This window comes from Triturus cristatus, chromosome 4_1, assembly GCF_964204655.1.
Source record: "Triturus cristatus chromosome 4_1, aTriCri1.1, whole genome shotgun sequence".
Lineage (NCBI taxonomy): Eukaryota > Metazoa > Chordata > Amphibia > Caudata > Salamandridae > Triturus > Triturus cristatus.
Window position 1 is genome coordinate 24,928,777 of NC_140585.1, and position 26,842 is coordinate 24,955,618.

General features: G+C 53.1%; 1 protein-coding gene across 2 annotated transcripts in view; it reads left to right on the forward strand.

Annotated features, from left to right (window-relative positions):
* Positions 1-2,545: 2,545 nt before the first annotated feature.
* The window catches only part of LOC146839354 (glutathione S-transferase P 1-like), a 37,338-nt gene continuing 13,041 nt past the window's right edge, over positions 2,546-26,842 (forward strand). Inside the window, exons 1-4 of one of the 2 annotated variants that reach the window (XM_085651347.1) lie at positions 2,546-2,744; positions 4,188-4,223; positions 20,632-20,738; positions 23,397-23,484. In XM_085651347.1, coding sequence (XP_085507473.1) covers positions 2,546-2,744; positions 4,188-4,223; positions 20,632-20,738; positions 23,397-23,484 — 430 coding nt within the window. The remainder of the gene's footprint in view (positions 2,745-4,187; positions 4,224-20,631; positions 20,739-23,396; positions 23,485-26,842) is intronic. The other variant, XM_085651348.1, reaches the window with a different exon arrangement.

Sequence of the window (26,842 nt, forward strand, 5' to 3'; positions counted from 1 at the left end):
AAGCTATGGTTCGCCGTATTTGCCACATAATCTATTACCTTCTGCATAATCTGCAGATTTTTAAAAAGGTTGTTTTTATCTCAAATTGTTCAAAAGTTATAGTAGCCCATTGACATGTTGTGGTGCGGAATGGAAGGTTCTTTCCTAAGGTTGACTGGTCACCTTCTGATTGCGTTTTGCTTTATTTACGTGTTTAACTGGTGCCAATGAGGTGCAATCTATGTCTAGTGTTAGCAAGCGTAAAAATATCAAATTAATAAACCAATACAATCACAACATGTGCCGCATTATGCTGCATAGTTTGCCTTTTCCTGCTGCATAATTTAGTCAACACTGCCGCATAATTTAACCCTTCCCTGCCGCATAGTTCCAGTGGCCCTGCCAATGGATAACCAGCCGGACACGTTTTTGATTCTCAGCAGGGTCATCTCAGGATTTCATTCTAATGAGACTTATAAAATGGGTGTCTCGGGGTCGACTGATAGGAACACGTGTGGCAAAGTATGAGGTAACAGATTCCACATAAAATACAAATGGTTATTTATTTAAGGTTTTTTAAAAAGCGTTCACCTGTTCTTCAAGTTCAAGGTGCTACAGGCTGCAGCGCATAAGGAGAGAAAGAACTTACGGAACAATTTCTAACCGATACTGAAACAAAGCTGAGGTGCTTTTTAAAAAGAAAAAGGATTATAACACTATAATAATACACGTTATTTTTGTACTGTTTAATATTTATGAATATTTAGAATTAAGCATTTTTATAGCACGGTTATGTTTTTTTAGCACTTTCTCAGATGTATATCTGTACGTTAGCGATATGTTTTATGGTTCATCGTGTGGCCCCATTGTACCCTTAACTCATGTTGAAATCTTTGTATTTAAATGAGGGGCTAAGCAGAGCTGTGCAGCGCACAGTATAGTGATGTCTAGGCTGAGTAGATCTGCTTCCTAGGTGTGTTTAGTATAGGGATTCGTTTATGGCCAGTTCACTGGGTGCTCACTAAGCACAATTTACACAATTGTAAGCCAAATACAATTTACAAAACACCCAAACAACTCAATATTAGGGGGCGATAGGATTGCTAGAAGGGCCACCTCTAGGCGCATGGGCGCTAGAACCAAGGCTCCCAGAGGCTGGAATGGCCAAAGCTCACCCAGCTGTAAAGGGCCCTGCGTGGCAGCAGAGAGGGTTCTGCGGATGCACAGAAGGAGCACGCTTCAGCCTGAACCTTCCGCATCTGACAAGCAAAGTCCGTCCCTTTCCCAAAGCCAGAGGGCATCGGAGGAAGCGAAGTCTGGAGCTCTCCGGGTGGTAGATATGGTCTACAAAATGTCTAAAGAGGGCAGATGCCAACACCTAAACTATCGAATCTCTGAAATACTTACCGGAACCCATTCATCTTCATGGCCAACCCAAGCTTCTTTGTAGCCCACCCAGAGAAAAAATCCTAGAGCCGGGCCTGTGCACACTCTGGGCACGGCCACAGAGCACAGTGTGAATGCACCGTCAGAGCACAGTCTCGTGCATGAGTTCAGTGCACAGACCAGGTGAACAGTCAGTCCTAGAGCAGAGTCTGAGTGCACTGTCAGTGCACAGATTCCGTGCATGAGTACAGTGCACAGACCAGGTGAACAGTCAGTCCTAGAGCAGAGTCTGAGTGCACTGTCAGTGCACAGATTCCGTGCCTGAGTACAGTGCACAGACCAGGTGAGCAGTCAGGCCTAGAGCAGAGTCTGAGTGCACTGTCAGTGCACAGTCTCCGTACCTGAGTTCAGTGCACAGACCAGGTGAACAGTCAGTCCTAGAGCAGAGTCTGAGTGCACTGTCAGTGCACAGTCTCCGTACCTGAGTTCAGTGCACAGACCAGGTGAACAGTCAGGCCAAGAGCAGAGTCTGAGTGCACTGTCAGTGCACAGTCTCCGTACCTGAGTTCAGTGCACGGACCGGGTGGACATTCAGTCATAAAGCAGTCTGAGTGCACTGTCAGTGCACAGATTCCGTGCCTGAGTACAGTGCACAGACCAGGTGAACAGTCAGTCCTAGAGCAGAGTCTGAGTGCACTGTCAGTGCACAGTCTCCGTACCTGAGTTCAGTGCACAGACCAGGTGAACAGTCAGTCCTAGAGCAGAGTCTGAGTGCACTGTCAGTGCACAGTCTCCGTACCTGAGTTCAGTGCACAGACCAGGTGAACAGTCAGGCCAAGAGCAGAGTCTGAGTGCACTGTCAGTGCACAGTCTCCGTACCTGAGTTCAGTGCACGGACCGGGTGGACATTCAGTCATAAAGCAGTCTGAGTGCACTGTCAGTGCACAGCCTGTAACTCAGTGCCGAGTCTAGTCCGTCGTCTGATGCACAGAACTGGGGCACAGCCATAGGCGTACAGGGGGGTCACACGTCATGTATAATTTTGGGGTCGGTGTACAGCCCGGGTGCCAAGCTTGGCACTCTGCGTGCACAGTATCAGTGCACAGCCTGGTTGCACAAGATGAGAGCGGCCCCTCTCCCTTTAAGGATTGTGTGGGAGGGGGAGGGTCGTTGCTGGGGAATGACTCAGCACTGGTCATGTGACTCCCTGAGGCTTATAAAAGGAAACCCCGTAGCATATTTCAGGCTCCTCTGGTCTCCTCCTTGTCCAGTTCACAGGTGCAGCAGCAGAAGTATCGCCCGCCCCAGCCCTACGCGCCGCAGCCCAGACAGCCTTTGCACCGTCCTCAGCCCCGGCTTTGAGACGCCCACGAGCAACAGTGAGTCTGCGGTAGCGCCGTGACCGGGTCATGTCGCTTCTGACCGTCTAGCTGCCCGCCCTCCATCCATTCCCATTCTCCCTCTATGCTCGGTCTCTTCCCTCAGTCCCCAGCCCCTCTGTCCCGTGGACACCCCCCCCCCCCCTCCCACCTCAGTATTTTTGGGTCTCACCTGACCCAGCGCATGCGCTGGTCTGGCGAGACTTATTGAGAGGGCTCCAAAAAGTGCTGCCAGCCTAGAGGTACAGTGCATGTGCGCGCTTTCACCGTGATTACTTTCACTTTCGCGGCCGCTTTGATGTTTGATCGCGATCACTTTCGCGGCTGCTTGGCATGGCCAATGGGTCTCGCTTTTGGGACCTTATAAGTATTTAGTTATGCAACTGTTGCATGGCTAAACACTTATAAGGTCCCAAACGCGAGACCAATTGGCTATGCCAATGCTTGTTTCCTCTGCTGGCCTCACACTCTCGGGGTGGGGGCGGGTCCACCAGGGCCACCGAGCTCTTCCAGGTCAGCCCCCTTCAGCTACTCGAGGTCAGTAGTTCCTTCGAAGTTCAGGAGCATGCGACCCCGCCCCCTCGAAGTTCAGGGGCGCTCCCCCTCCCTCGAAGTTCAGGGGCACGCCCCCTCCCCACCGGGTCCCTCCAAGTTCAGGGGCAAGCCTTAGATTTTGAATGCACTGTAGGTTGTGAGCCCCCGATGTAACTCCAGCCCCGCTGCCTCGGTGTCCAGGATAGACACCTGTCCAGCGCATCACCTTTATTACAGCGCCAACCGGTGGCCAGGCCTGACACCTGTCCCTCTCTCACCTTTATTACAGCGCCAACCGGTGGCCAGGCCTGACACCTGTCCCTCTCTCCCCTTTATTACAGCGCCAACCGGTGGCCAGAAATGACACCTGTCCCGCGCCTTCACCTTTATTACAGCGCCAACCTGTCCAGCGGTGGCTATGCCTAACACCTGTCCAGCGCCAACCAGTGCAGTGTCTGCCCAGTGGACGGCCCCAGTTAACCCGCCAAATCTCAAGGGTTAGAGCCTAAATCAACTTCCCGTCTCCGTTTGCCTCTAGTGCCCAGAAAGGCGCCCGAACTACAGCTCCGATCCCGGCCCAGTGCGCGCCTTACCACACGACCTTGTCCAGACCGCTCTCCCAGCCCCTGGCACCGCCCTCCCTCCCAAACCTCGTAAAGCGCTCTAAGGCACCGGTAATGTATGCGCTATATGGAACGACAACCATCCAATCTAGCCCCCAATGCGTGGGTGCAGCCAATCCTGGCCCCGTGCCACCTCACCCTGCAGTGCTGCGAGGTCTGTGCGGTGTTGTCTCCCTGGTATTCGGACTACGAGCCAGGCCTGTTGTCTTTACCAATGCTCCTTTCTGCATCTTTCCCTTTTCCTGAGACTGAGCTGGGCTCACACTGACTGCTTCTTCTCTTTCAGTGCACGACTACACCTTCATCTACTTCAACGTGCGAGGTGAGTGCAGCGCTTCGAAGCCCATGCGGGCTCGTCTAGGCGCCCGTGGGCAGAGGGGGCCCTGCGGCGGACGGCCGGACTCCAGCGAGGCCTGTGCCCGCCCGGCAGGACGGGTTGGCAGCCAGGCCTCGGTAGAGAGGGTTGTGGAGGTCAGCCGTGCTCCGGGGAGGGGGTTGGGGGATGTGACGGGCAGCCAGGCCCCTTCTGAGGGGTTAGGATGGGTTGTGGGGGTCAGCCGTGCTGGGGGGGGGGGGGGGGGAGCCGTGCCCCTTGTGAGGGGGTGGAATGTGCGGTGGGGGCAGCCGTGCCCCTTGTGAGGGGGTAGGATGGGCGGTGGGGGCAGCCGTGCCCCTTCTGAGGGGGTAGGATGGGTTGTGGGGTCAGCCGTGCTGGGGGGGGGGGGGGGATGATGACGGGTCGAACGGGCAGCCAGGCCCCTCTTGAGAGGGTATGACTGGTGGTGGGGTTGGACGGGGTGGTGGGGGCAGCCGGGCCTCTTCTGAGCGGGCAGGACGGGTGGTGATGGATGGATGGTGGGGGCAGTCGGGCCCCTCTTGAGAGGGTATGATGGGGTGGTGGGGGTAGGATGGGCGGGTGGTGGGGGCAGCAGGCAGCACAGCGTGTTTTTTCTCCCCAGTACCTCCCTCCCCTGAGACCTTTTCTGTGAAAACACCTGATCAGACCCTGGGGGATGACGTCACACCGCGCATAGCAACTTGCCTGGACTCTAGCTCCCCCTGCCTCTAGGCGCCTCCTGCCTCACGGGGCCTGTGCAGCATGTGCTCTGCCTCGCAGCTGGCACTGGGCGTCTAGCGCTGCTTCACAACCAGCTCCCACTCTAGGCGCTCCTGCGCCTCATACACCTGCAAACTACAACTATCTCCGTGTGAGGGGCGGGGCCTCGAAGGGGCGGGGGTATCTTGCCGAAGTACCTAGGGTTGTATGACTTTACAACGCTTTCCGTTGTAACGCATGCTTTTACCACGTATACGTTACAACGCAAATGCCAGCACCCCGCATATCCTTTACCACGAAAATGCCTTTTAAACGCATACTTTTACGATTTTCGTTGTTAAATTATTGTTTAATGGCATTTTCATTTTAAATGATATCACACTAAAAATGTATCCTTTAAATGTACCCCTGTGCGACACCACCCCCTCATTCCCCCTCTCCTCTCCTCGATCTTCCTTGGTGACTTTGCACGTCTGTTAAGAGGAAGCGGAAGTGTCCTTCTGTTTCCCCTAACACACAGATTGCCTCCACATCGCCTTCCTTTAAATGACGGAAACGGGTGCGTTTGTTAAATATTTTATTTTGGGGGGTGCCCCAAGCCCCCTTTTTTAATCCCATGCTCTTTTTTGGGGGGGTGGGAAACCCCAACCCACTCTTTAGGTCTCGCCTGACCCAGCGCATGCGCTGGTCTGGTGAGACTTGTTGAGAGGGCTCCAAAAAGTGCTACCAGGCCAGCCTGGAGCTACAGTGCATGGGCGCGCGCGCGCGCCGCGCTTTACCGCGATTACTTAAACTTTAGCGGCCGCTTTGATGTTTGATCGCGATCATTTTACAGCTTTGCATAGCCAATAGGTCTCGCTTTTGGGACATTAGAAGTATTTAGTTATGCAACTGTTGCATCAATCATAACATTTGTATAGCGCACTATTCACCCGGAAGGGTATTAAGGCGCTAGGGGGGGGGGGGGGGGAAGGGTCCGCTACTGCTCTAGACAGCCAGGTCTTGAGTTGTTTCCTGAAGGCGAGATGGTCCTGGGTCAGCCGAAGGTGGATGGGCAAGGAGTTCCATGTCTTGGCCGCCAGGTAGAAGGATCTGCCTCCGGCGGTGGCTCTTCGGATGCGTGGTGCGGCAAGGGCGAGGCTAGTAGACCGTAGCTGGCGGGTGGGCGTGTAGAAGGTCAGGCGGTCGTTGAGGTACTTGGGGCCCAGGTCGTGGAGAGCTTTGTGTGCGTGGGTGAGGAGCCGGAACGTGATCCTCTTCTTGATGGGGAGCCAGTGAGGTCTCTCAGGTGGCCGGAGATGTGGCTGCGTCGGGGGATGTCCAGGATGAGTCGGGCAGAGGCATTCTGGATGCGTGGAGTCTTTTCTGTAGCTTGGCTGTGGTTCCGGCGTAGAGGGTGTTTCCGTAGTCCAGCCGGCTGGTGACGAGTGCCTGGGTGACCGTCTTCCTGGTTTCGGTCGGGATCCATCGGAAGATCTTGCGAAGCATGCGTAGGGTGTGAAAGCATGATGAGGAGACGGCGTGGACTTGTCTGGTCATCGACAGTGAGGAGTCCAGGATGAAGCCCAGGTTGCATGTGTGGTCTGTCGGCTTGGGCGTGGTGCCCAGGGCGGGGGGCCACCAGGAGTCGTCCCAGGCGGAGGGCGATGGTCCCAGGATGAGGACTTCCGTGTTGTCTGAGTTCAGTTTCAGGCGGCTGTTCTTCATCCACTCGGCGATGTCTTTCATCCCTTCGTGTAGGCTGGTTCTGGCGGTGTCGGGGTCTCTGAGGGAGAGTATCAGTTGGTTGTCATCGGCGTAGGAGATGATGTTGAGGTTGTGTTGGCGTGCTATGGCTGCAAGAGGTCTCATGTAGACGTTGAAGAGGGTGGGGCTGAGTGAAGATCCTTGCGGAACGCCGCAGATGACTTCGGTGGCCTCGGATCGAAACGGGGGGAGGCGGACTCACTGTGTTCTTCTGGCGAGGAACGAGATGATCCACTCCAGTGCCTTCTCTTGGATGCCGATGTTGCTGAGGCGTTGGACTAGTGTGTGGTGGCAGACATTGTCGAACGCTGCAGAGGTCCAGGAGGATGAGTGCCGCTGTTTCCCCGTTGTCGAGCAGGGCTCGGATGTCGTCGGTGGCTGCGATGAGGGCGGTCTCGGTGCTGTGGTTGGCTCTGACACTCGACTGCGAGGGATCCGTTCGTCTCGAGGAAGGCGGAAAGCTGTCCGTTGACGATCTTCTCGATGACTTTAGCAGGAAAAGGGAGGAGCGAGATGGGGCGGAAGTTTTTGAGGTTGGTGGGGTCCGCTGTCGGTTTCTTCAGTAGAGCGCTGAGCTCGGCATGCTTCCAGCTCTCGGGCAAGGTGGCGGTGTTGATGATGATCCGGAGTTGGGGTGCGATGGTGGAGTCAGCCTTGTTGAAGACGTGGTGGGGGCAGGGGTCGGTTGGAGATCCGGAGTGGATGGTGTTCATCGTGCGGGTTGTGTCTTTGGTGGTCACCGTGGTCCAGGTGCGGAGGTTGGTTTGACGGATGGGTGCGTGGATGGTGCGCCGAAGCTGTTGTGGATGTCAGCGATCTTGCGGTGGAAGAATGAGGCGAGGGAGTCGCAGAGATCTTGTGACGGAGTGATGTCGTTGTTGCCGGTGCTGGGATTGGAGAACTCCTTGACGATGGTGAAGAGTTCATTGCTGTCGTGGGCGTTGTTGTCCAGTCGTTCCTTCAGTGAATTCTTCTTGGTGGTGCGGATAAGCTGGTGGCGCTTGCGGGTGGCGTGCTTGAGGGCGGTCATGTTGTCAGTGGTCCGGTCGAGGAGCCAGGTTTTCTCGAGGGTGCGGCAGGTCTTTTTGGAGTCCTTGAGTTCGTCGGTGAACCAGGATGCCTTCTTGCTTCTGGGTCTGCTGGGAGGGTTCTTCAGTGGTGCGAGGTCATCGGCGCAGGTGGTCAGCCACTGCGTGAAGTTGCGGGTTGCTTCGTTGGGGTCCTTTGTGCAGGCGGGTGGGCTCTGGCTGAGGGAGGTGGTGAGCTGGTCGGCGGTGATCTTGCTCCAGCTTCTGTGGGGAACCTGTTGCGGGTGGTGGGTCGAGCTTCTTCTGAAGCTGAAGTGGACGCAGCTGTGGTCAGTCCGGTGGAGTGGCTGAATGTGATGTGCTTGCTGGATGAGAAGACGGGATCCAAGCGTGTGGCCGGCGTAGTGGGTGGGGGTGTTGACCAGTTGCTTGAGTCCGAGGTTGGCGAGGTTGTCCAGCAGGTGTTGCGGTCCTTGTTGTACACCAGGTGGAAGTTGATGTCCCCTAAGAGGATGTAGTCTGCGGAGGGGAGGGCGTGCGGGCTGATTAAGTCCGTGATGTCTTCGCTGAATTGTGTGCATGGTCCCGGGGGTCTGTAGACGAGGGTGCCTCAGAGTAGTCTTTGGGGTCGGTGTGAATCTGGAAGTGGAGGTGCTCGCGTCGTTGGAGTTGGTCGTTGGAGTTGGTCGTGATGCGGATGGTGTTCCTGTGGACGATGGCGATGCCTCCTCTGGTCTGGTTGACGCGGTCCCTCCTGATGATCTTGTACCTGTCCGGGATGGCTATGTCGGGGGCCCGAGGAGACGTTCATCCAGTTTTCTGTGAGGAAGGCGACGTCTGGTGATGTTGTGTCGGAGGTTCCACAGTTCCACGGCGTGTCTGTGGACGGAGCGGGTGTTGAGTAGGATGCACTTGAGGTGGTTGTTGCTGGTGTTCGGCTTTGCGGGTGCGGTGCCGGTTCAGAGGCAGGTGAACTTGCAGGTGAAGGGTCCGTGGATGTGTCTCGGGGTGGCCCGGCAGCAGGCGGGGTTCCGGCCGGCGCTGAGTGCGTTAAGGGCGGCGGCGTCGTAGGTCTGTCGGGTCGTCTTGCATCGGCAGGGGTCCTGGCACTGGGCGTAGACGGGCTTGCCTTGGCGCGCCTTCGGCGCGCTCGTCCGCTGCGCTCCCGCGTGGCGACCTCCATAAATGGCGAAGTGGGAGGGAGGAGCAGCTGGGAGCGGGGTGGCCAATGGGCGGGCTACAGAAAGCAAAAGGGGGCAGGGCCGCAGGGGAGCAGCGGCGTGGACGGGGAAAGCGGCAGGAAAGGACAATGTGACGGCGACCACTTCAGGGGCACAGAAGGCACGAAAATACAATCACAGGCACAGTGGGCACAACGAAATACCAAGTCGGGGGCACAGGCAAGCAGTTTGCAGAACGGCAATCCGATCGCACGGCTGTGTGAGGCAGCAGCGGGGGGTTAAGGGTCCCGGCACTCACGGAGGGAGCTGCGCGGTGTGTGGAGCGACCGGCCCTGCAGGCAAGAGCAAAGGTCACAGCTCACCACCGCGCGGCGACCTCCATAAATGGCCAAGTGGGAGGGAGGACCAGCTGGGAGGCGGGAGCGGGGTGGCCAATGGGCGGGCTACAGAAAGCAAAAGGGGGCCGGGCCGCAGGGGAGCAGCGGCGATCGGGGAAAGCGGTGGGAAAGGACAATAGGACAGCAACAACTTCAGGGGCACAGAAGGCACGAATACAATCACAGGCACAGTGGGCACAACGAAATACCAAGTCAGGGGCACAGACAGGCAAGCAGTTTGCAGAACGGCAATCCGATCGCACGGCTGTGCGAGGCAGCAGCGGGGGGGTCAAGGGTCCCGGCACTCACGGAGGGAGCTGCGCGGTGTGTGGAGCGACCTTATAAGGTCCCAAAGGCGAGACTTATTGGCTATGCCGATGCTTATTCCTTTTAACTTTAGCACACATGCCTTACTAAAGGCATGCCTGGTAAAGGCTTTTCTTGTAACCACGCATGCGTTGTAATGCATGTGTGGTTATGGTCATGAGTGGAAATGGCCGCGTTGTAGTGGCCGTTTACCAGCCTGTACCTCGCACAGTGGCGAGTGTAAGGGAGGGGCGAGTGTAAGCGCACGGCCTCTACCCCACAAGGGGGGGGGGGGCACGAGTAAGGGAGGGGCGAGTGAGCGCACAGGGCAAGTGAGCGCACAGCCTTTCCTCGCACGGGGGCGAGTGAACGCACGGGGGCTAGTGAGCGCACAGCCTCTACCCCGCACGGGGGCGAGTAAGGGAGGGGCCAGTGTGAGCGCACGGCCTCTACCTCACAGGACAAGTGACCTGTAGGTTGAGCTTCAGGGCGCAGCCTGGTGTACCTCAAGGTGACAAGTGACGCGTGGCTTCAGTCAGTCTTTTTCTGGGCATTGCAGGTTCTACCCAGGGGGGGGCTTTTTTTTTTTTTTTTTTTTCTTTCTCTCTAGACTTCCAACTTGCATCACGTCACTCATCTCTGTACCTTCCATTGAAAACTTAAAGATCAAAGTCTCCCCGGAAGCACCTTCGTAACCAGGAGGACTCTTGATCGATTAAGGACCTGTGGATCAAAGTAACAGGATCGCTCGTGTTCTGACCTCTGGACTCTCCACTCAATCACCCCCCCCCCCCCCCCCAATCACAGCAGGGTCAGGAATGAGCCCTTTCACAGAAGCCCTCGTGGTACACTCGCTCCAGAAGAAGGTAGGAGCGGCCCACTGACACTACACCCCACGCCCCTACTGCCATCCTAAGGTATCGAGGTGCCGGTGGCAGTAACCTCTGCGCCCCCTGAGAGGAAACGAGACGTGGTGGGGGGGGGGGGGGGTCATTGCCGGGCTCACTCCAGAAGCAGGTATTCTTTAGGTGACCTTTGACCTGGGTACCAGTCCTCCTGGACCTGTCCGTGACCTTTGACCCTGTGGACGAGCGTCTCCTAGCGGATAGTCGAGGCTTCAGGGCGCAGCATCTGACCGGGTCATCACCTGTCTAGAAACGCGGATCCCCAGCCCTATACTCATCCGAGGGCCCCGTGGACCACAGAGTCCCTCGGGGCTCTCCTACGCGTCAACCTCTACATCCGCCCAGACTTCCTCAAAGAGGGACTGATCTGCCTGGAAGTGACCTGACCCTAAGAGGGCAGCCGCCTTAGTGCCACATGAGGGCACACGAGACAGGCTAGTGTGTAGGACCCTCCTCGGGTCAGTCACTTCAGTAGGGGGTGGGCAGGGGATTGGGTATAAGGGCCTCTCCCCAGCCACCTGGCAGCTTATTTACCCTGCCATTCCACGGCAGTCCCTCCCTTAGTGCCCGTTAATCCTAGGGGCGGTTGTGGGCCTGAGCAACCGGGTTTGCCTGGAACGCTCCGGAGGGGGGGGTTGAGTAAGGGGGTGGACTAGTAAGGGGGTGGACTAGTGATCCACTGGCGGGAGGGGGTATCCCCCAAATTCATAAGCACAGATTGGGACGGCCACGGTGTAATGTGGCTCATCGGGCGGGGGAGGGGCTGCCTGCCCTTGGATCACCTGTAAAATAACCCACCATGTTGGCATATTTGGTATGCAAATAAACCTGCAGCAATTTTCCCCACAATGTGCCCTGTGGTTTATTTACTAATATTGCTGTATGTGGGATGGGGGGCGTTGCTGATATTGGCACTGTGGCAACACCGAATTGTTAAAAGCAAGGTCATCCTTCTGGCCCCCGAGATGCAAACCCCCCCCAAAACGGGAAAGCCTCGGGTGATCATCCATCGATGCCGAACTATCTGACGTCACCAATGAGTGCAGTGATCTCTCGATCCTTGAAGCCCCTATGAACCTGGTGCCACCTGCTGTCCGGCACCAGACGCCTGCACTAGAGTAGCGGCCTCCTGACTGGTCACTGGGGTGTCGACACGTTTCGCTGCTTACTGCTGTAGCTTCATCAGGACAGTCGACGTTGGTGACTCTTAAAGCTCTGTGCCGCCTCTTCTGGGTACCCCACACTGCTGTGCCCACCTGTTATGGTATACGTACTTGTAGAGCGCATTGCAACCCAGAGGTGCCCAGCACTGATGGCACCGCACCTGGTACCTTGAAAGTGACCCCACAGAGGTACCTCGCATTAACCTCCTACAGTGCTTAATTTGTAACAAAATAAGTAGCGGTGCTCAAACTTTTTCTTAGCAGGCAGCCGCAACCTCTAGTGAATTCACCCAGCTACATTCCTGGCACCACCCAATTATCATGCCCACCACCTATGTGGACAACGCGAAAGCCGCCAAAATCAAAAATAAATTACTGCTTGAGAATCATGACATGGATTATAACAGTCCACTTATTTCACAACAACTGCATTCATTCAAACAATGTATCTGAATGAGGGAAATGTTCATATCTACCAAAAATTACAATGCCCGAGCAGAAACCCAGTGCCTGAAATATGATTTGAATTCTTGTGTTCTGTCGACTTCACTATGCATCGAATCCATATTGTAATCTCTATGAAGCGCCTACATGCACTGAAGTTCTACAGTGAGCGCTATGGAGCGGGATCCATTTATGTATAAACATTGCGATTGGGGTGGTAAGAGGATGAAGATAAAACAATACCTCTGAGTTCAACTAACTTTTTCTGGGTAGAATCGACTGAGTGTGAAAGGGTGCAATGTTTTACGGAGGTGCTGGCAGGATGGGCACCGTTATTTTGCTCCCACGATGCACATTTTGTCTGCTGTCTTGCGCTCAATACAAGTACATTGCAGTGATGATGAATTTAGTTAATTTCCTTAACTTTGTGTTTGGTAAAGCGCCACTTGCCAGCAAGGCTGCTTCCGAGCACTGAAGTGCCCTGGCAGATTACTGTCACAATAGTTACACCATATACACAAGGTGGACCTGGTGCAATACTGTTGTATTATCACTACTTTCCTAGTCATCCATCAGCGCCTGGCAACAGGGTTCTTCTGTGGAATCTGGAGTGTGATAACGACAGAAGGACTTTGGCTGAGGAGCTGAGAGGATGGCTAGGGGGTCCCTGTGCATATCTTAAATAAAGACTCAACTTCACTGTGAAAAGGCTGTTCTTACTTCTTAAAAATGGCGACGAGGATGGGATACGCCCCTTAAAGAAGAATCAAATAGAAGAAATACTGAAAGGCTTGTTTGGTAACGAGTTTTTCCTAAGAACACTTGGAAGCGTGAAGTTTACCGAAGGTGTGGACCCCCAGCCGAGCAATTGACGTATGTGAACGTCAGTCTCTTTGTCTGGATGCGCTTGAGGAAACTATTGCTTAAATTTGGAGTAATTTGGAGTCATTATTTAAATTCTCCTGGCCGTCGTCGCTGAATTTCAAAACCAAATAACAACTGAGCGTGACTTGTTACCAAGCAACTGAGAGAAAGTTCTACGAGATCGCGCGTCTTACCGGAGCTGCAGAGACAGAATAGATTGCCGAGCTGTGCCGCAGAGGAAGTGAGGAGTCCATTGCCCTGATCTGCGGAGTCGGCGGGGTCACGATGGGCGGAGAGGTCGTCTAGCGGGATCGTCTAAGCATTTCCTGGCCATTTCGGAGGAGGAACTGCAGAAACGGGAAGCGCATGCGCAGGAAACAGAGGCACGCACGGAAGGAGACACGTCTTCCGAACCGTTGCTCAGCAACGTGTTATTGAGGTTGCAGGACGCCGTACTTGAAAGAACTGTGATCGGTGCACACGCGAGCAGTGGAGTGACGACCAGCATAGTTTTAACGGCGTGTGTAATAAATAAAACACACAAGGGGAACGTTTACATAAGGGAACACCAAACTGCAAGAAGTTGATCAACAACGGATGGTGAACTAATATATGTGTATATGTAGCATCCAGCATCCAGTGTATACTAAGTAGAAGAAAAAGCGACATTTTTTAGTTTTAGTTAACATTGTGTACATTTGGTAATAGAAAGGTTATTATCAAAAACATGGCTACACAATCTTCCATTCCTGTTCCACCTACATTCCTACAAGAACCGGTTCCGCCATGTATGGACTGGAATGATTGGAAGGAAGCTTTTACTACCTATCTTGAAGCTATTGGGGGGGATGTGTTCATCTCTAAAAGGAAATTAGCTATTTTGAAAGTTTGTCTAGGAATAGAAGGAAGAAATGTTCTGAACACGTTACCTAGTTTTCAGGAAAACATTAGGAATGCTGATGTGTTAGATGAGGATGATGATGAACCAGATGTATATGAAATGGCTTTAGCAGCGTTAGAAGACCATTTTGGTAAAAAATTAAGCACAGTGGTTGAAAGACATAAGTTTTTTTCGCGTGCACAAAAACAAGGTGAAAAGGTAGAACAATATGTTGCCGCATTAAGGAAACTATCAATTACCTGTAAATTCAAAGATTTGAGAGATGAAATAATTAGAGACCAACTCATAAACAGAACCAACAACAAGAGAATACAGGAAAAACTTTTAGATTTAAAAGATCCGTCTTTAGATAAATCTATAGAAATAGCTAGGCGGTTAGAAAATACTTCACTATACGTGAAAGAGTTGGCTGAAGGTGATTCTAGAAGTGAAAACGATACTAATAAAGTATGTGCGGTGAATTACAAGTCTAAAAAACTGGTCAAAAATAATGATGAGGACAAGGTTAGTCTGGGTAAAAAACAAGAGCCGAATAGCAGAAGAGGTTGCTATAGATGCGGAAATTACAGACACAGTGCTGATTATGCACATTGTCCGGCCATGAAAAGTAGGTGTTATAAATGTAAAAGAATAGGACATTTTTCACGGGTATGTAAGACTAGTGACGCGCCCAGTATAAAGAAAACAATCAACACAATTGACAATGTCTATGTAAATGAAGGTGAAAGTGTTGAAGAGGAAAGTGATATTGAGGTTATGGTAATTGAACAAGTTAGTTCAGTGCAGGGCAAGCTATCAACATCTTATTCTCCACCGAAGTGCACCATTACCGTCAATAACACAGAGATACAAATGTGGGCTGATTCATGTTCACCATTTACTCTAATAGATAAAACCAAATGGGAGAAATTGGGTTCCATCACATTGATCCCCACTGATGTAGAACCTTTAGGTTATTGTGGCAAAAAATTGCCGGTTATTGGATACTTCAATGCCAAAATAAATTTCCAGGATAGGCAAAGCGTGGCAAAAATATACGTAGTAGAGTCCGGCAGATGCCTTTTGGGGTGGATGTAACAAAAAGATTTAGGTATAATCCTTAATCCTAATCACCCGTCACAAGTACTTTTAACTGATGTTGGAAAAAAAGAAAAATGAGTAGAGAATTTTCCAAAATTATTTAGTACCAAGTTAGGTTGTCTTAAGGGATTTGAACATCGAATAGTTGTAAAAAAGGACGCAATTCCAAAAGTACATAAGGTGCGCACTGTACCTTTGGCTTTGAGGGAAAAATTGAAAGACGAGTTACAAAGGTTATGTGAGGAGAAGATTATTGAACCCATAGAGGCATCCGAATGGTTAAGTCCTATTGTGATCGCGCACAAACCTAATGGAAAAATCCGCATGTGTGTGGACTTGAGAGACTTGAACGACTGTATTTGGGTAGACAGGTATCCTCTACCCCGCATAAATGAAATGCTGTCTTGTATTGAGGGTGGGGTGTATTTTACAACATTGGATTTGTCGAGTGCTTACCATCAGGTACGTTTGCAAACGGAATCCAAGCATCTGACATCATTTATTACCCCTGAAGGTGCGTTCCAATTTGTAAGGATGCCGTTTGGGCTAGCTTCGGCATCAGCGGTGTTTCAGAGGATTATGCAAAAGATTTTAAACAATATTAAGAATGCAATGGTTTTCCAGGATGATGTATTGGTGTGGGGAAATTCTGAAGAGCATCACGACAGAGTTTTGAAGGATGTGTTGCAAAAACTTGAAAACGCTGGGCTAACCATTAGTTTGGAAAAGTGCAAATTTTGCAAATCTGAGGTTGATTATTTAGGACATACGTTGTCTCATAAGGGCATAAAACCTAAATTGAATCTTGTTGAAGCTTTAGAAAATGCTCCTTCACCAGCAGACAAGGACCAGTTAAGATCATTTTTAGGTTTAGCTGAATACTACGCCAAATTTGTACATCATTTTTCTGACATTGTACAACCTTTGAGGGATATTATGAAGAAGGGAGCGAATTTTGAATGGTCCAAAGAATGCCAAATTGCTTTTAACACAGTTAAGAAAACAGTGGCTAATGCCACTACCTTAAGATCATTTAATCCACAAAACAAGTCAATCCTAGTGACGGATGCAAGTGGATATGGCCTGGGAGCGGTAATAATGCAAGTGTGAGGGCAAAGAGAATGTGATCGCATTTGCTTCACGTACACTCAAGGGAGCAGAGTTATCGTATTCCACCATAGAGAAGGAAGCTTTAGCGTGTTGGTGGGGTGTGCAACATTTCCGTGTATACATTTGGGGCACAAAATTTGAACTTCGTACTGACCATAGGCCTCTGTTGGACGTTTTCACAACCAAGGGTGCAAGTAGAGCGACTCCACGCATTGCCAAGTGGATTTATAGATTACAGGAGTATTTGTTTGAATTGAAATATGTACCAGGGGTGAGAAACGTTAATGCGGATTGTTTATCAAGGTTACCGGCGGATAATAACTTGGATGGGAGCAATGATGATGATGATGTTTTGATTGCCAACATTGATGATCTTCTTCATTCTATTAATGAACAAGAGTGGAAAGATGCTATAGCTGCTGATGACTCTTTAGTTAAGGTGATCAAAAAATTACCGTCTCCAAAGAATGGAAGAAGACATTGCCATGTATAAAGATGTCTGGGATGAGTTATCTGTTGTAAATGGAATAGTAAGACGGGGAGACAAATTAGTGGTGCCAATGATGTTAAGATCCAAGTTGATGCATTTATTACATGAGGGGCACAGTGGAATGTCAGCAGTTAAAAGGAAGGCAAGAATGGATTTTTGGTGGCCTAACATGGATAGAGATTTAGAAAGATTTGTGAGAGAGTGTATATCATGTATGTGCAGTGATAAATCTCACGTAATGAGAGATTCACCAATAACACCTGTGAGTCTTCCAGGAAAAGCTTGGGAAAGGCTGGCTATTGACATATGTGGGCCGTTTGAAGGTTTAGGTTCAGTGGAAAAGTATGCTTTAGTCATGATGGATTATTATTCAAAATGGCCGGAGGTGGCATTTGTAACTGAGACTAAGACTAGTAATGTGATCACCTAGTAGGCATACGCTTTGTGGTGCCCGAGGTTTAAATTCTTCAGATGCATTGGATTGTGGGGGTAGTCCAGTGTGCCTAGCAGTACTTTCAGCGCGCTGCACCAGGAACATGAATCGGCTCTGGAGAAGTGCTTGCCTACTAGCCCCAAACTAGTAACATGTACTGGGCCAGTGCAATGCCCACAGCCGGCGGGTGCTGGTATGATGCGGCAGTAGGCATTCTTAACACAGTGGTGCAGTGATCCACGAGTTCAGGGTCAGGCACGTGAGTCGCCCAGCGCCCCCCACAGGCTGTAATGCCAATGTGCACAGGCCGGGTAAGAAGCGAGGCTGTGAAGTTTTCAGCTCCGTTCTAATCCCAGCTTCCTACCGTGCCTTTATCATTTGATCATAACCACTCTTTGCATCTCCCGGCATCAGTTTGCCTCTCGTGCTAAAGGAGCGCTTAGAAACCCCTTAATGACAAATGAAGCACTGCATAAAAAACCCTAACCACCTCCAAACCGGAGCTCTAAACTTTTGTACGAGATGAGGGCAAAAGACAGACCTAAACGGAGCTCTGTCTGAGGCAGCGCAAACCCCAATCTTTGACAAGGAGGGAGGCAGTGCGCCTTTAGCAGACTTTCCCTTGATTTAGTCGCCTAGGACATTTTCCGGAGTTCGACCTCAGTGTCACACAGACTGACAGATCAATCCCCTTCTGCGCTCTTTGAGACTGCAGGACTCGCGCTGACGCCTGTGCCCAGTACAGGCAGCACTCGAAGGGTCTCTATCTGAGTCAACAAAGGCACACAGTCCTGGAAAGTAAAACTGATGCACAATGCACATGCATCATGCCAGAATCACACATGGCAAGGCTGTGAAAACATATCGGGCAGCCATCCAGGCAGGCATATTTATTTTGAAAAGTTATTGAATTTTGATCGCGGGAGAAAAGATTTATAGTCCCGGCCCTCTGAAATAGGTGCCGGTGCTAAGCACCGGAAAGCAGGGGCACAAATTAAGCACTGCTCCTACATAGTGCCTGCACAGGGCTCCTTATCAAAGAGGGGGCGCATCCGAGAATCTGGAATCTCATAAACGGTCTTCATTCTAAGTATCGGTCTCTTCAGGGCCTCTGCTGCTCAGTATCTATTTTAGACCCCCCCTCCCCCCCCCCACACACACACTTCAGTGAGCCCATTAGGACTGAAGCCCCCAGTGGGGGCATCGCATGCCGTGTCAAACCCCGAGCGTCCTACCTGTATGGGCAGGTAGGACCCCGAGCCCCAGGCGTGGCACCAGTCTCTCGCGTGAATCTGTCTCTAGCCTTCACACACGACCCCCCCTCAGTGATGCCCCCACTGGTGGGTTCAGTCCCCTCGGTACCTCATGCCCTCTCGAACCCGGGGTGCCTGTCCTGTGTGGGCAGGTGGGACCCCTCGCCCCAGGTGAGGCACCGGTCTCTTCCGAGGCATCTGTCCCTGGCCTTCACTCGGACCCCTTCAGTGACCCCCCCCCACTGGTGGGTTCAGCCCTCGGTACCTCATGCACTCTCGGACCCGAGGTGTCTGTCCTGCATGGACCAGTAGGGGGACCACCAGGGAGGCTGCAGTGCTGTCTTCTGGTTCAGCTCTGGGTCCAGCTCACCCTGCAGATACCCCCGCTTCTGATTCGGGGTTCTGCAGTAGCCTGCCCCCCACAGAGCATCACCCTACAAGCAGCCTGTCCCAGCAGTGAGCAGGCAGCCAGACGCTGAAGAGGTGGGCGTGGCCTCACACTCTCCCCCTTCTGTCCTGGTGATGTCTGACTCTGAGCGCCAGACACCTATAAGAGGCTCCCGGTGTCTTGTGTATGTTCCAGTGTCTGGTACTTGTGCGGCAGAATGCATGCTCACGAGACTGGCAGACACCACCTCCCTCCTCTCCTGGTGATGTCCAACTGAGCTCCAGACTCCTTTCAACGTTTCATAGTTGTTTGTGCAGCAGAAGGCGTGCTCAGAAGACTGACCGACACCTCACCGAGTCTCTACTATTGAGGCCACGTCTCTTCACCTTCCACCCCCCCCCCCTCCTGATGTCTGAGGTCCAGACTCCTTTGAGAGGCGCCTGGTGTCTTCCGGAGTCTGGTACTTGGGCAGCAGAAGGCATGCTCTCGCGCCTTGGACTGAGACACCTCATCCAAGCTCTACCAATGAGGCCATGTTAACCCTCCTCCCGCCCTGGCCTGGTGCAGGAAGGGCACCTCACGCACACATGATGCGTTGGGGGATGAGGGGGGAGGGCGGCAGGACCCCTTCAGTACAGAGAAGGCTCCTCTTGGGAGCCTGGCACCCCTTCCGGGGCAGGGAGGCACCACTGTGGCAGCCCTCAGTCACCACGGCCCGATGAATCTCCATGTGCGTTAACGGACTGCACAGATCAGTCGCGTGTCTGCTTTACGCACTGCGCCCCCCGCACCCCCCCCCCCCCCCCCTCAATGCCAGCAGGTGAAATCGGATGGCATTGATGGGAAGAATAGCCAATAGGGTGACCTGCAGCGATCTGGGGTGTCTATCCCTGGACACTGATATCGGCTGTCCCTTGACATACAGTCGTGGTTACGGCTGGGGTGTGGTCCCTGGACAGACAGACCTCCTTTGGGGTGTGGTCCCTGGACAGATGGACACCGCTACTGACCCCCAGTCCCCAGAATCCTGTTCTGGCGAGGGTGGTTGTGGGGCCACAGCAGGCTAAGGTTGATTGACGGATTCTTTGATGACCCTCAGTACAGGCCTCCACCCTGACCCCCCCCCCCCCCCCCCCCCCCCCCCCCCCTTCGTTGCTGGAGTTGAGGGTCTCGCTAGTCCCTCCATGACCCCTTTTGGGGGAGAAGGGGTTTCTCTTCCTATGAGCTCTTGTGGCCAGTATGGAGGGAGGGGGGACAATCTGGGTCAAAGGGGTCCGCGGGACTGGTGGGGGGGAGGCTGGAACAATCTGGGTTAAGGGGCAGGGACGGGCAGCCGGACTGCTGGGAAGGGGGGGGGGGTGTTCTGCCCGACTGGGGGACCAGTACAGCTTCAGAGGGCCCATAGAACGAGTTAACAAGTGAACAGAAACGTATACAATTCAAAATTAGCCGCCCCCTGGGTTCTTGCCCCTCTCATGCCACCTCTTGCCCTTTGCCCCCTGGGTTCTTGTCCCACTCACCCTCACACGCCACCTCTTGCCCTTTGCCCCCTGGGTTCTTGCCCCACTCACCCTCACACGCCACCTCTTGCCCTTTGCCCCCCTGGGTTCTTGCCCCTCACGCCACCACTTGCCAGCTGCCTCCTGGGTTCTTGCCCCTCATGCCACTACTTGCCTCCTGGGTTCTTGCCCCTCATGCCACATCTTGCCCTTTGCCCCCTGGGTTCTTGCCCCCCACGCCACCTCTTGCCCTTTGCCCCCTGGGTTCTTGCCCCCCACGCCACCTCTTGCCCTTTGCCCCCTGGGTTCTTGCCCCTCACGCCACCTCTTGCCCTTTGTCCCCTGGGTTCTTGCCCCTCACGCCACCTCTTGCCCTTTGCCCCTGGGTTCTTGCCCCTCATGCCACATCTTGCCCTTTGCCCCCTGGGTTCTTGCTCCTCTCACGCCACCTCTTGCCCTCGTTTGCTGCCCCTTGGCTCTCATTTCACCTCTTGCCCTCTTCCAGGTCGCGCGGAGGCGGCGCGCATGCTGCTGGCAGACCAGGGGCAGGACTGGAAGGAGGATGTCGTGACCTTTGACCTCTGGACCCAAGGAGACCTCAAGAAGAAATGCGTAAGTCTGACTGAACCCGGGGTGCGGGGGGGAAGGGGGGGTTGTAAGCTGGGCTGGCAGTTGGTGTTTCGGAGGCGAGCGTAACGAAGACGCCTAGACGTGGGCCATAAGGCGCTGGGACGCGTTTCGTGGCACTCAGCCCCACTCCGTGGTTTGTGGGGTTACTGAGGTCAGCCACACTGGATCGGGCTGGGAGAACGGGGGATTCCTGAGGCCCAGCGCCTGGATGTGGGTAAGAAGGCGCTAGTGTGCCCCAGCCTAGTTTGTGGGGTTCACGTCGACCAAACTGCTGCTTAGGGACTAAGTTAGGTTGTGAGGGGGGGGGGGGGGGAGTGCTGGGGGGCTTGGAGGGTAAGTAGAGGGGTGGTGACTCTGGCTGGGGTAACTGCTCGCTCCATAGGGGTCTGCACTACTTTAAAACCTTCTCTGGTTGCTTTTCATCTCCCCTCCCCATAGCTGATGGTATGTTCCGCGGGGTGGTGTTATCCGCCGCCCCTCCCACACCCCACCTCGGGTGGGAGTGTTGCACGGTACCTGATGCCCTGACTGTACAGCAGCGGCTGTCCGGGTAACACGATGCCCTGAGCCGGAAGCGGGGGGCATTGTGCACTGGAGCAACCCGAGCCCCCTGGGGGCCAGTCTGAATTCACCGCCCGAGAGCATAGGCGTGGCCCCTCACACGGGCCTTGTGCTAGGTGGACACCGCAGCTGACACCACCGCACCTGGTTCTAGCCCCCCTCTTCTCTTCCCCCCCCCCCCCCCGCAGCGTCTCTCGGGCCTCCCGCCCCTGGCTGTGGGTCTGGTCTCAGTCCCGGCTCTGTTGCTTGCGCTTGTGATCTTCGGCACGCTGCTCTTCTCTGGTTTTGTCCCAGCACAGGCTCTAATGCTAGAGCCGCCATTAGATAATGCTCCACCGTGATCACCCCTATAGCGCCTCTTAAGGAGCTGTCCACGAAGGTCTCACGGGCCCCTCCTGGTCACAGGCCAGGGGTCACTCGCCTCTGGTTCAGATTGATGTTGGCAGCTAGTCCAGGAGGTGAGTGCAGCGGGTGCCGGGGTCCCCAAGGCAAATACTGCCGCCCCCGTGGGGTAGGAAGAGAACCGCCGCTTGGGTGCTGTGGATGCCAAGGACCCCAGGTCAACTAGTGACCCCCGCCTCCCCGGTGGGGTAGTGAGAACCACCGCTTGGGTGCCGAGGGCCCCAAGGCAAGTAGTGACCCCCGCCTCCCTGGTGGGGTAGTGAGTACCACCGCTTGGGTGCAGCGGGTGCCGAGGGCCCCAAGGCAAGTAGTGACCCCGCTCTAGTATGGTAGGAAGAGAACCGCAGCTTGGGTGGGGGCCCCTGGGCCTCAGCTCGGCTGCATCTTCCTTCGGGGCGTGGCTTCCAAAGCTCCCAAGGTGCTGTGGGGCACTGCGAAGCGCTAGAAGTTTAAAGGACTCGGTGGTCCAAGATGTGCACATCTGGCGCAGATTGGATCCCAAAAAGCCCTGGCACATCTACCCCCAACCCCAGGAGACGGGGGCAGAAGATGTCCAGGGAGGTCCGGCTTGGCAGTCAAGGCTGGACTGTCCCATGAGGAATGGGGTCAAAGACTGATTTCCATATGTCTGGGTCCAAGCTGGGGTGGTGAGCAAGAAATGATGGATTAAACCCAAATCTGTGACTGGGGATTCATGATTTTTCTCAGCATTCCGTGAGAAAATGGGGTGTATTCTATGGTGTGGGCTCACATGTGCTCCTCACAAAGCCCTTTAGGACTCTTGGGTTTCATTGGTCAAACCCTCAGCTCCTTCCTGGTGTGTCGTGGGTCTGAGTCGAGGCTTAGAGGAACAAGTGGAGGAAATCAACAAGACATCAAAAAAATCCAACACCGATGTATGCCTGTTCAGGCGGCTTAGTGGACTAATGTCCCCTGTAGGGGCCTGTGTTCGACCACATGGTCACAGGTTCAAATCCTGGCGGAGCCACTCAGCCTTTCATCCTTGGGAGGTCGATACAATTAATACCATTGAGCTGGATAACCATCTATCCCAAGATACCCTTGAGTGACCGTGGGCTTTGCAAATGCACCTTATGTTATAAAACAGACTCTATTCTTGGACACCAGAACTAAAAATATCCTACAATGTATAATAATGTGTCTCAACCATGAAGCATTGGCAAGTTCAACACATTTTGTACTTCGAAGCTTCCCCCCCCCCAAAATGTGGTTAGTTGAACGTGGTCCCTTTGGGTGGCCAGCTCCAGTAGGAGCCAGTCATGGTGACTAGCAGGGTCCTCCTAGGTAGGCGCTAGGGGAGTTAGTGGCCGGGAGCCCCACACTTCAGGAGCCTGGGCAGAATCTGGTGTGAAGGTGGTGGCTCTGGAACTCTCGGCGCTGGAGACCGTATAGGAGAGCACCAGGGGAGGGGGTCTGTCCTCCCTAGTGGAGGGAGGGTGGTGAGCTGTCCTAGTGGGTGTGTGGGGGTGTCGGGGGAGCAGCTATGGAGGGACAGTGTTTCCAGTGGAGGGGGAGCAGTCCTAGTTGTGGGGGGGGGGGGGGGTAGAATGAGCAGGCCAGGTAATGTTGTTTTGGGATGGAAATGGAGGGCACATATTCTGTCCTGGACTTTTAGGTGCTTGTGATATTTTACCCCCTTTTCTTGGCCCCCCACAGGTGTTTGGGCAGCTTCCGGGCTTTAAGGATGGAGACTTTGAGGTGTACCAGTCCAACGCCATCCTGCGCTACCTGGCCCGGAACCATGGTGAGTCGGGGCTGGGAGGGGGGGGGGGGGGACACCTAACCCAGGGGGTGTGGGGGCAGCACAGTAAGTATTAGAAAGGCTGCTCCATGCCAAGGATCACTGCTGAATGTTCTGGATCCAGTGATTTTGTGCCAATCCCTCTTCTCCCTGGGCATCCGTATAAACAGCTTGTGCAATGGAACTGGTGCTCCTGAGGGCGCCGCGCGATGGGCAAGTTCACAGTGACAATCTAAAACTTCAGAACTATAGCTGTTCCCTAGAAGGGTCCCTGCTGCACAGGTCCTTGCTCCGCGGGCGTGGGGAGGGCGCAGAGCGGACAGGGTTGCACCAACATCAATGGCCCATTAATCACACACTACACTTTTGATATTTTTAATATTGGCCGGTGGAACTTAAACATTTTAGTGTTTAAACTGAATGCACGTGTGAACAGGAACGTGCGACACAGCTGTTTTCCGCTACTGTGGCTTTTCGAATCTAAAGGCGCAGATTGCGAGTCGCAGAGCATCGAATGTTTGGTAAATGTTACAGAGCACATTGCAGTCTGAGACGAACTGACCGCAGGGGTGCAGTGGGACTGGACAGTAACCAGTCCAGCCCTCTGCTGCTTGAAGGCTGGCTCTGACAGCGGCGACCTGGCCTCCACCCGCTCGTCCTCAGGTGGCTACTGTCCTGGCTTAGGACTCCTCCTGGTGAGACGCCAGATCTGCCCTCTGGACACGAGCCCCCTCAAAGGACTCTTTGACCTGATGGCCAGTGTCTGTCAGGGTGGTCACCTCACTACTTCAGCCATAAGAGGTGCCAGTCTGAGGCTGGGAGGGTGCTGCAGCACCAGAGCCCTCCCGCACAGTGCAGGGTCCTGCCAATCTATATAATGCCTACAAGGGACATGGGGACCTCAGCTAAACCTGGATGAGTCGAGCCGTTCCTGGGGCCTGTGCTGAGGCTGTGCCCGGGTGCCTTCCATTCACCCTCCGAGCTGCTGTGATCAGAGGGCAGGCTCACGAGGAGTGTAGGGCTGGCCTACAAGAACACTTTAGTAAAGTTGGAGTACCCAACCTGTAGGGATAGCAGCCTGTTCCAATTGCACCTACTTCACCCCCATCTTACAGCTTAAGAGATAGTGAGCCCGGTCTCCCTTCTGTACCATGAGGTAATACACAGTCTACGTTTTTAACCGTAAACTAACCAACCACTTTTATATTCGAAATACTCCACCTTGGGAAACCTAATTTCAAAAGGTGATTGGGGACTGCCCTAAAGTACAGTGCAGCTTAACAAGGATATCGGCATTAAACATGTCGCAATGTCTAATTGTCAACTAGATCTTAACTGGGGTGGTAGTGACTAAGGAAAAGGCTAACCTTTGACCTTGCATTGTAATGTCACTGTTGTAGGCCTGCGCTGTTCAGTCCACTGAGTGCCCATTTTTAGGTCTCACCTAGGCAGCGCATGCACTGTCTCTTCGAGACATGCTGTATCTGTTCTGTGGGCTTCAAGCACACCCACCTCTTCATTCGTTTCTTTTAGTGCTGTTCGAAAATCCATGCTTTTCAGTTTAATCTGTTTTCTTGTCTTGTGGTGGTTTGTCCCTCCCATGGAGCCTGGCTCTATTTTATGTTGGCCCCTTATCTGCATTTATTTGCAGCACCCTTATTTGTTTCTATTCCCTCAGTTCGTGTTTTGAGAATCTTATTTGGTTTTCCGTTAAAAATAAAAAAGATGACTGTACTTTCAGTTTCGAGCAACGCATGGCATTCTCACACATGTTCGCATTAGTTGAGAAACACATGGCATCGGATTGCCTTGGCTCCTGTCTTCAGAATGTTTTCTTTCTTTCCATAAAACTGCAATCAGATGACGTAATGTGTTTCTGAACACTGCATTCAGGGCACAAGTCGACGGTACATGGCATCCACCCACTATTTTCACAGGGGTGACTCTGTCCATCCTGCCAAGGAGTTGGGCCCCTAGAAATATGTTGAAATTGTCCCAGTTTAATTTTCAGACACCAGGGCACGTTCAGCAGCTGTGCACACTGTCTGCTTTCCATTCCTAGCAGCAACGTGCAGGCAGCGAGGGCGTGCCTTTTTCACCTCCAGCTGGGCCGAGGTTAAGGGGCCGTCTAGCCTCCTTTTGATCGTGTATAGTTGGTGTTGGCATTCACTCGTCCCAAGATCGTTCCCCTTTTGTTAATAGGACTACACGGTGGCGTAGTCGGGAGTATTCATCTGAATGTGTATTTTAACATTATCTACAGACATCAGTAGATTTAGTGGTGTCTGTAATGGATGCTCATAGTCTAGGTGAAGTAGTTGTATGGTTTGCTCATATATCGACCAGTAACTATTATCAGTATTGACTGGTCATACTGAGGGCCTGGTGGCCGATAGTCACATACTCCGCACATACATTTCAAGGACATTTTGTAGAGTTAAAGTGCCAGACAATGACCTCATGAGCCCTCCACAGCACCGGAGTCATCACACAATGACCGCTTCCGTTAGCATTTTAGATCGCATCATCAGGGCGGTGATTTGTCGGAGTTGTACTGTAACAGCCTCATTCCATTAGTGCCTCTTACTTGTTTCTGCAGATTTCAGGGCTTCGTGCAGTCTGAGGCTGCTCTACGGGAAAAAAGCAGAACGCTCTTTACTCTGTGCTTTTGTTTAAAAATAGTGCAGGGGTCCAGTTCAAAGAAGCCGCTGCTGAATGCCCGGCTTGCGAAATGCAGCGACAGTCTAGTTTTGATTCCACCCTGTGCCTTTTTAGGTCTCGCATGCACTGTGCTTGCAGAGAGGTATGGACAATAAAGGGCTGGTTTCATAGGCTGTTCAATACTCCAGCGATGCAGTCGCACACTGTCCGTGGTGGGCGCTGTAGCTCATCAGTGTTTGTGTTGACTTTCACTAGGCGGAATCTGTGGAAAGATCTCTGCGCAATGCATATATGAAGTGGTTTCATGCAGAATTGCATATTCACGTGTAAAATGGTCCCGTCCCTCCACAGGAAATGGAAGGATGCGTCAACTTGCCACTAGCGGCAAGTGAGGGGGTGATGACTCCTGGGTGGAGCTGAAGCCCACCCTTCCAATAACTTTAGGAATTGGTAATAAGAGAGCAGCACTGTTGGGCCAGACCTGAAGATTGTTTTCTGTGAATCATGCGTGTGAGGAAGGATGGTATTCAGTGTAATCCGTGATACTTTCTGTGAGAAGTTGGCCTGGTATATGCTGCCCACGAATAGTGGGCACCCTGTACCAGTGCCAACGACTCGTATGATGATTAGGTTAAAGACCACCTTTATTGAAAGCCTCCTAGTGGTAGCTGTGGAGAGCAGCCTTCAGGCTAAGTCTCGA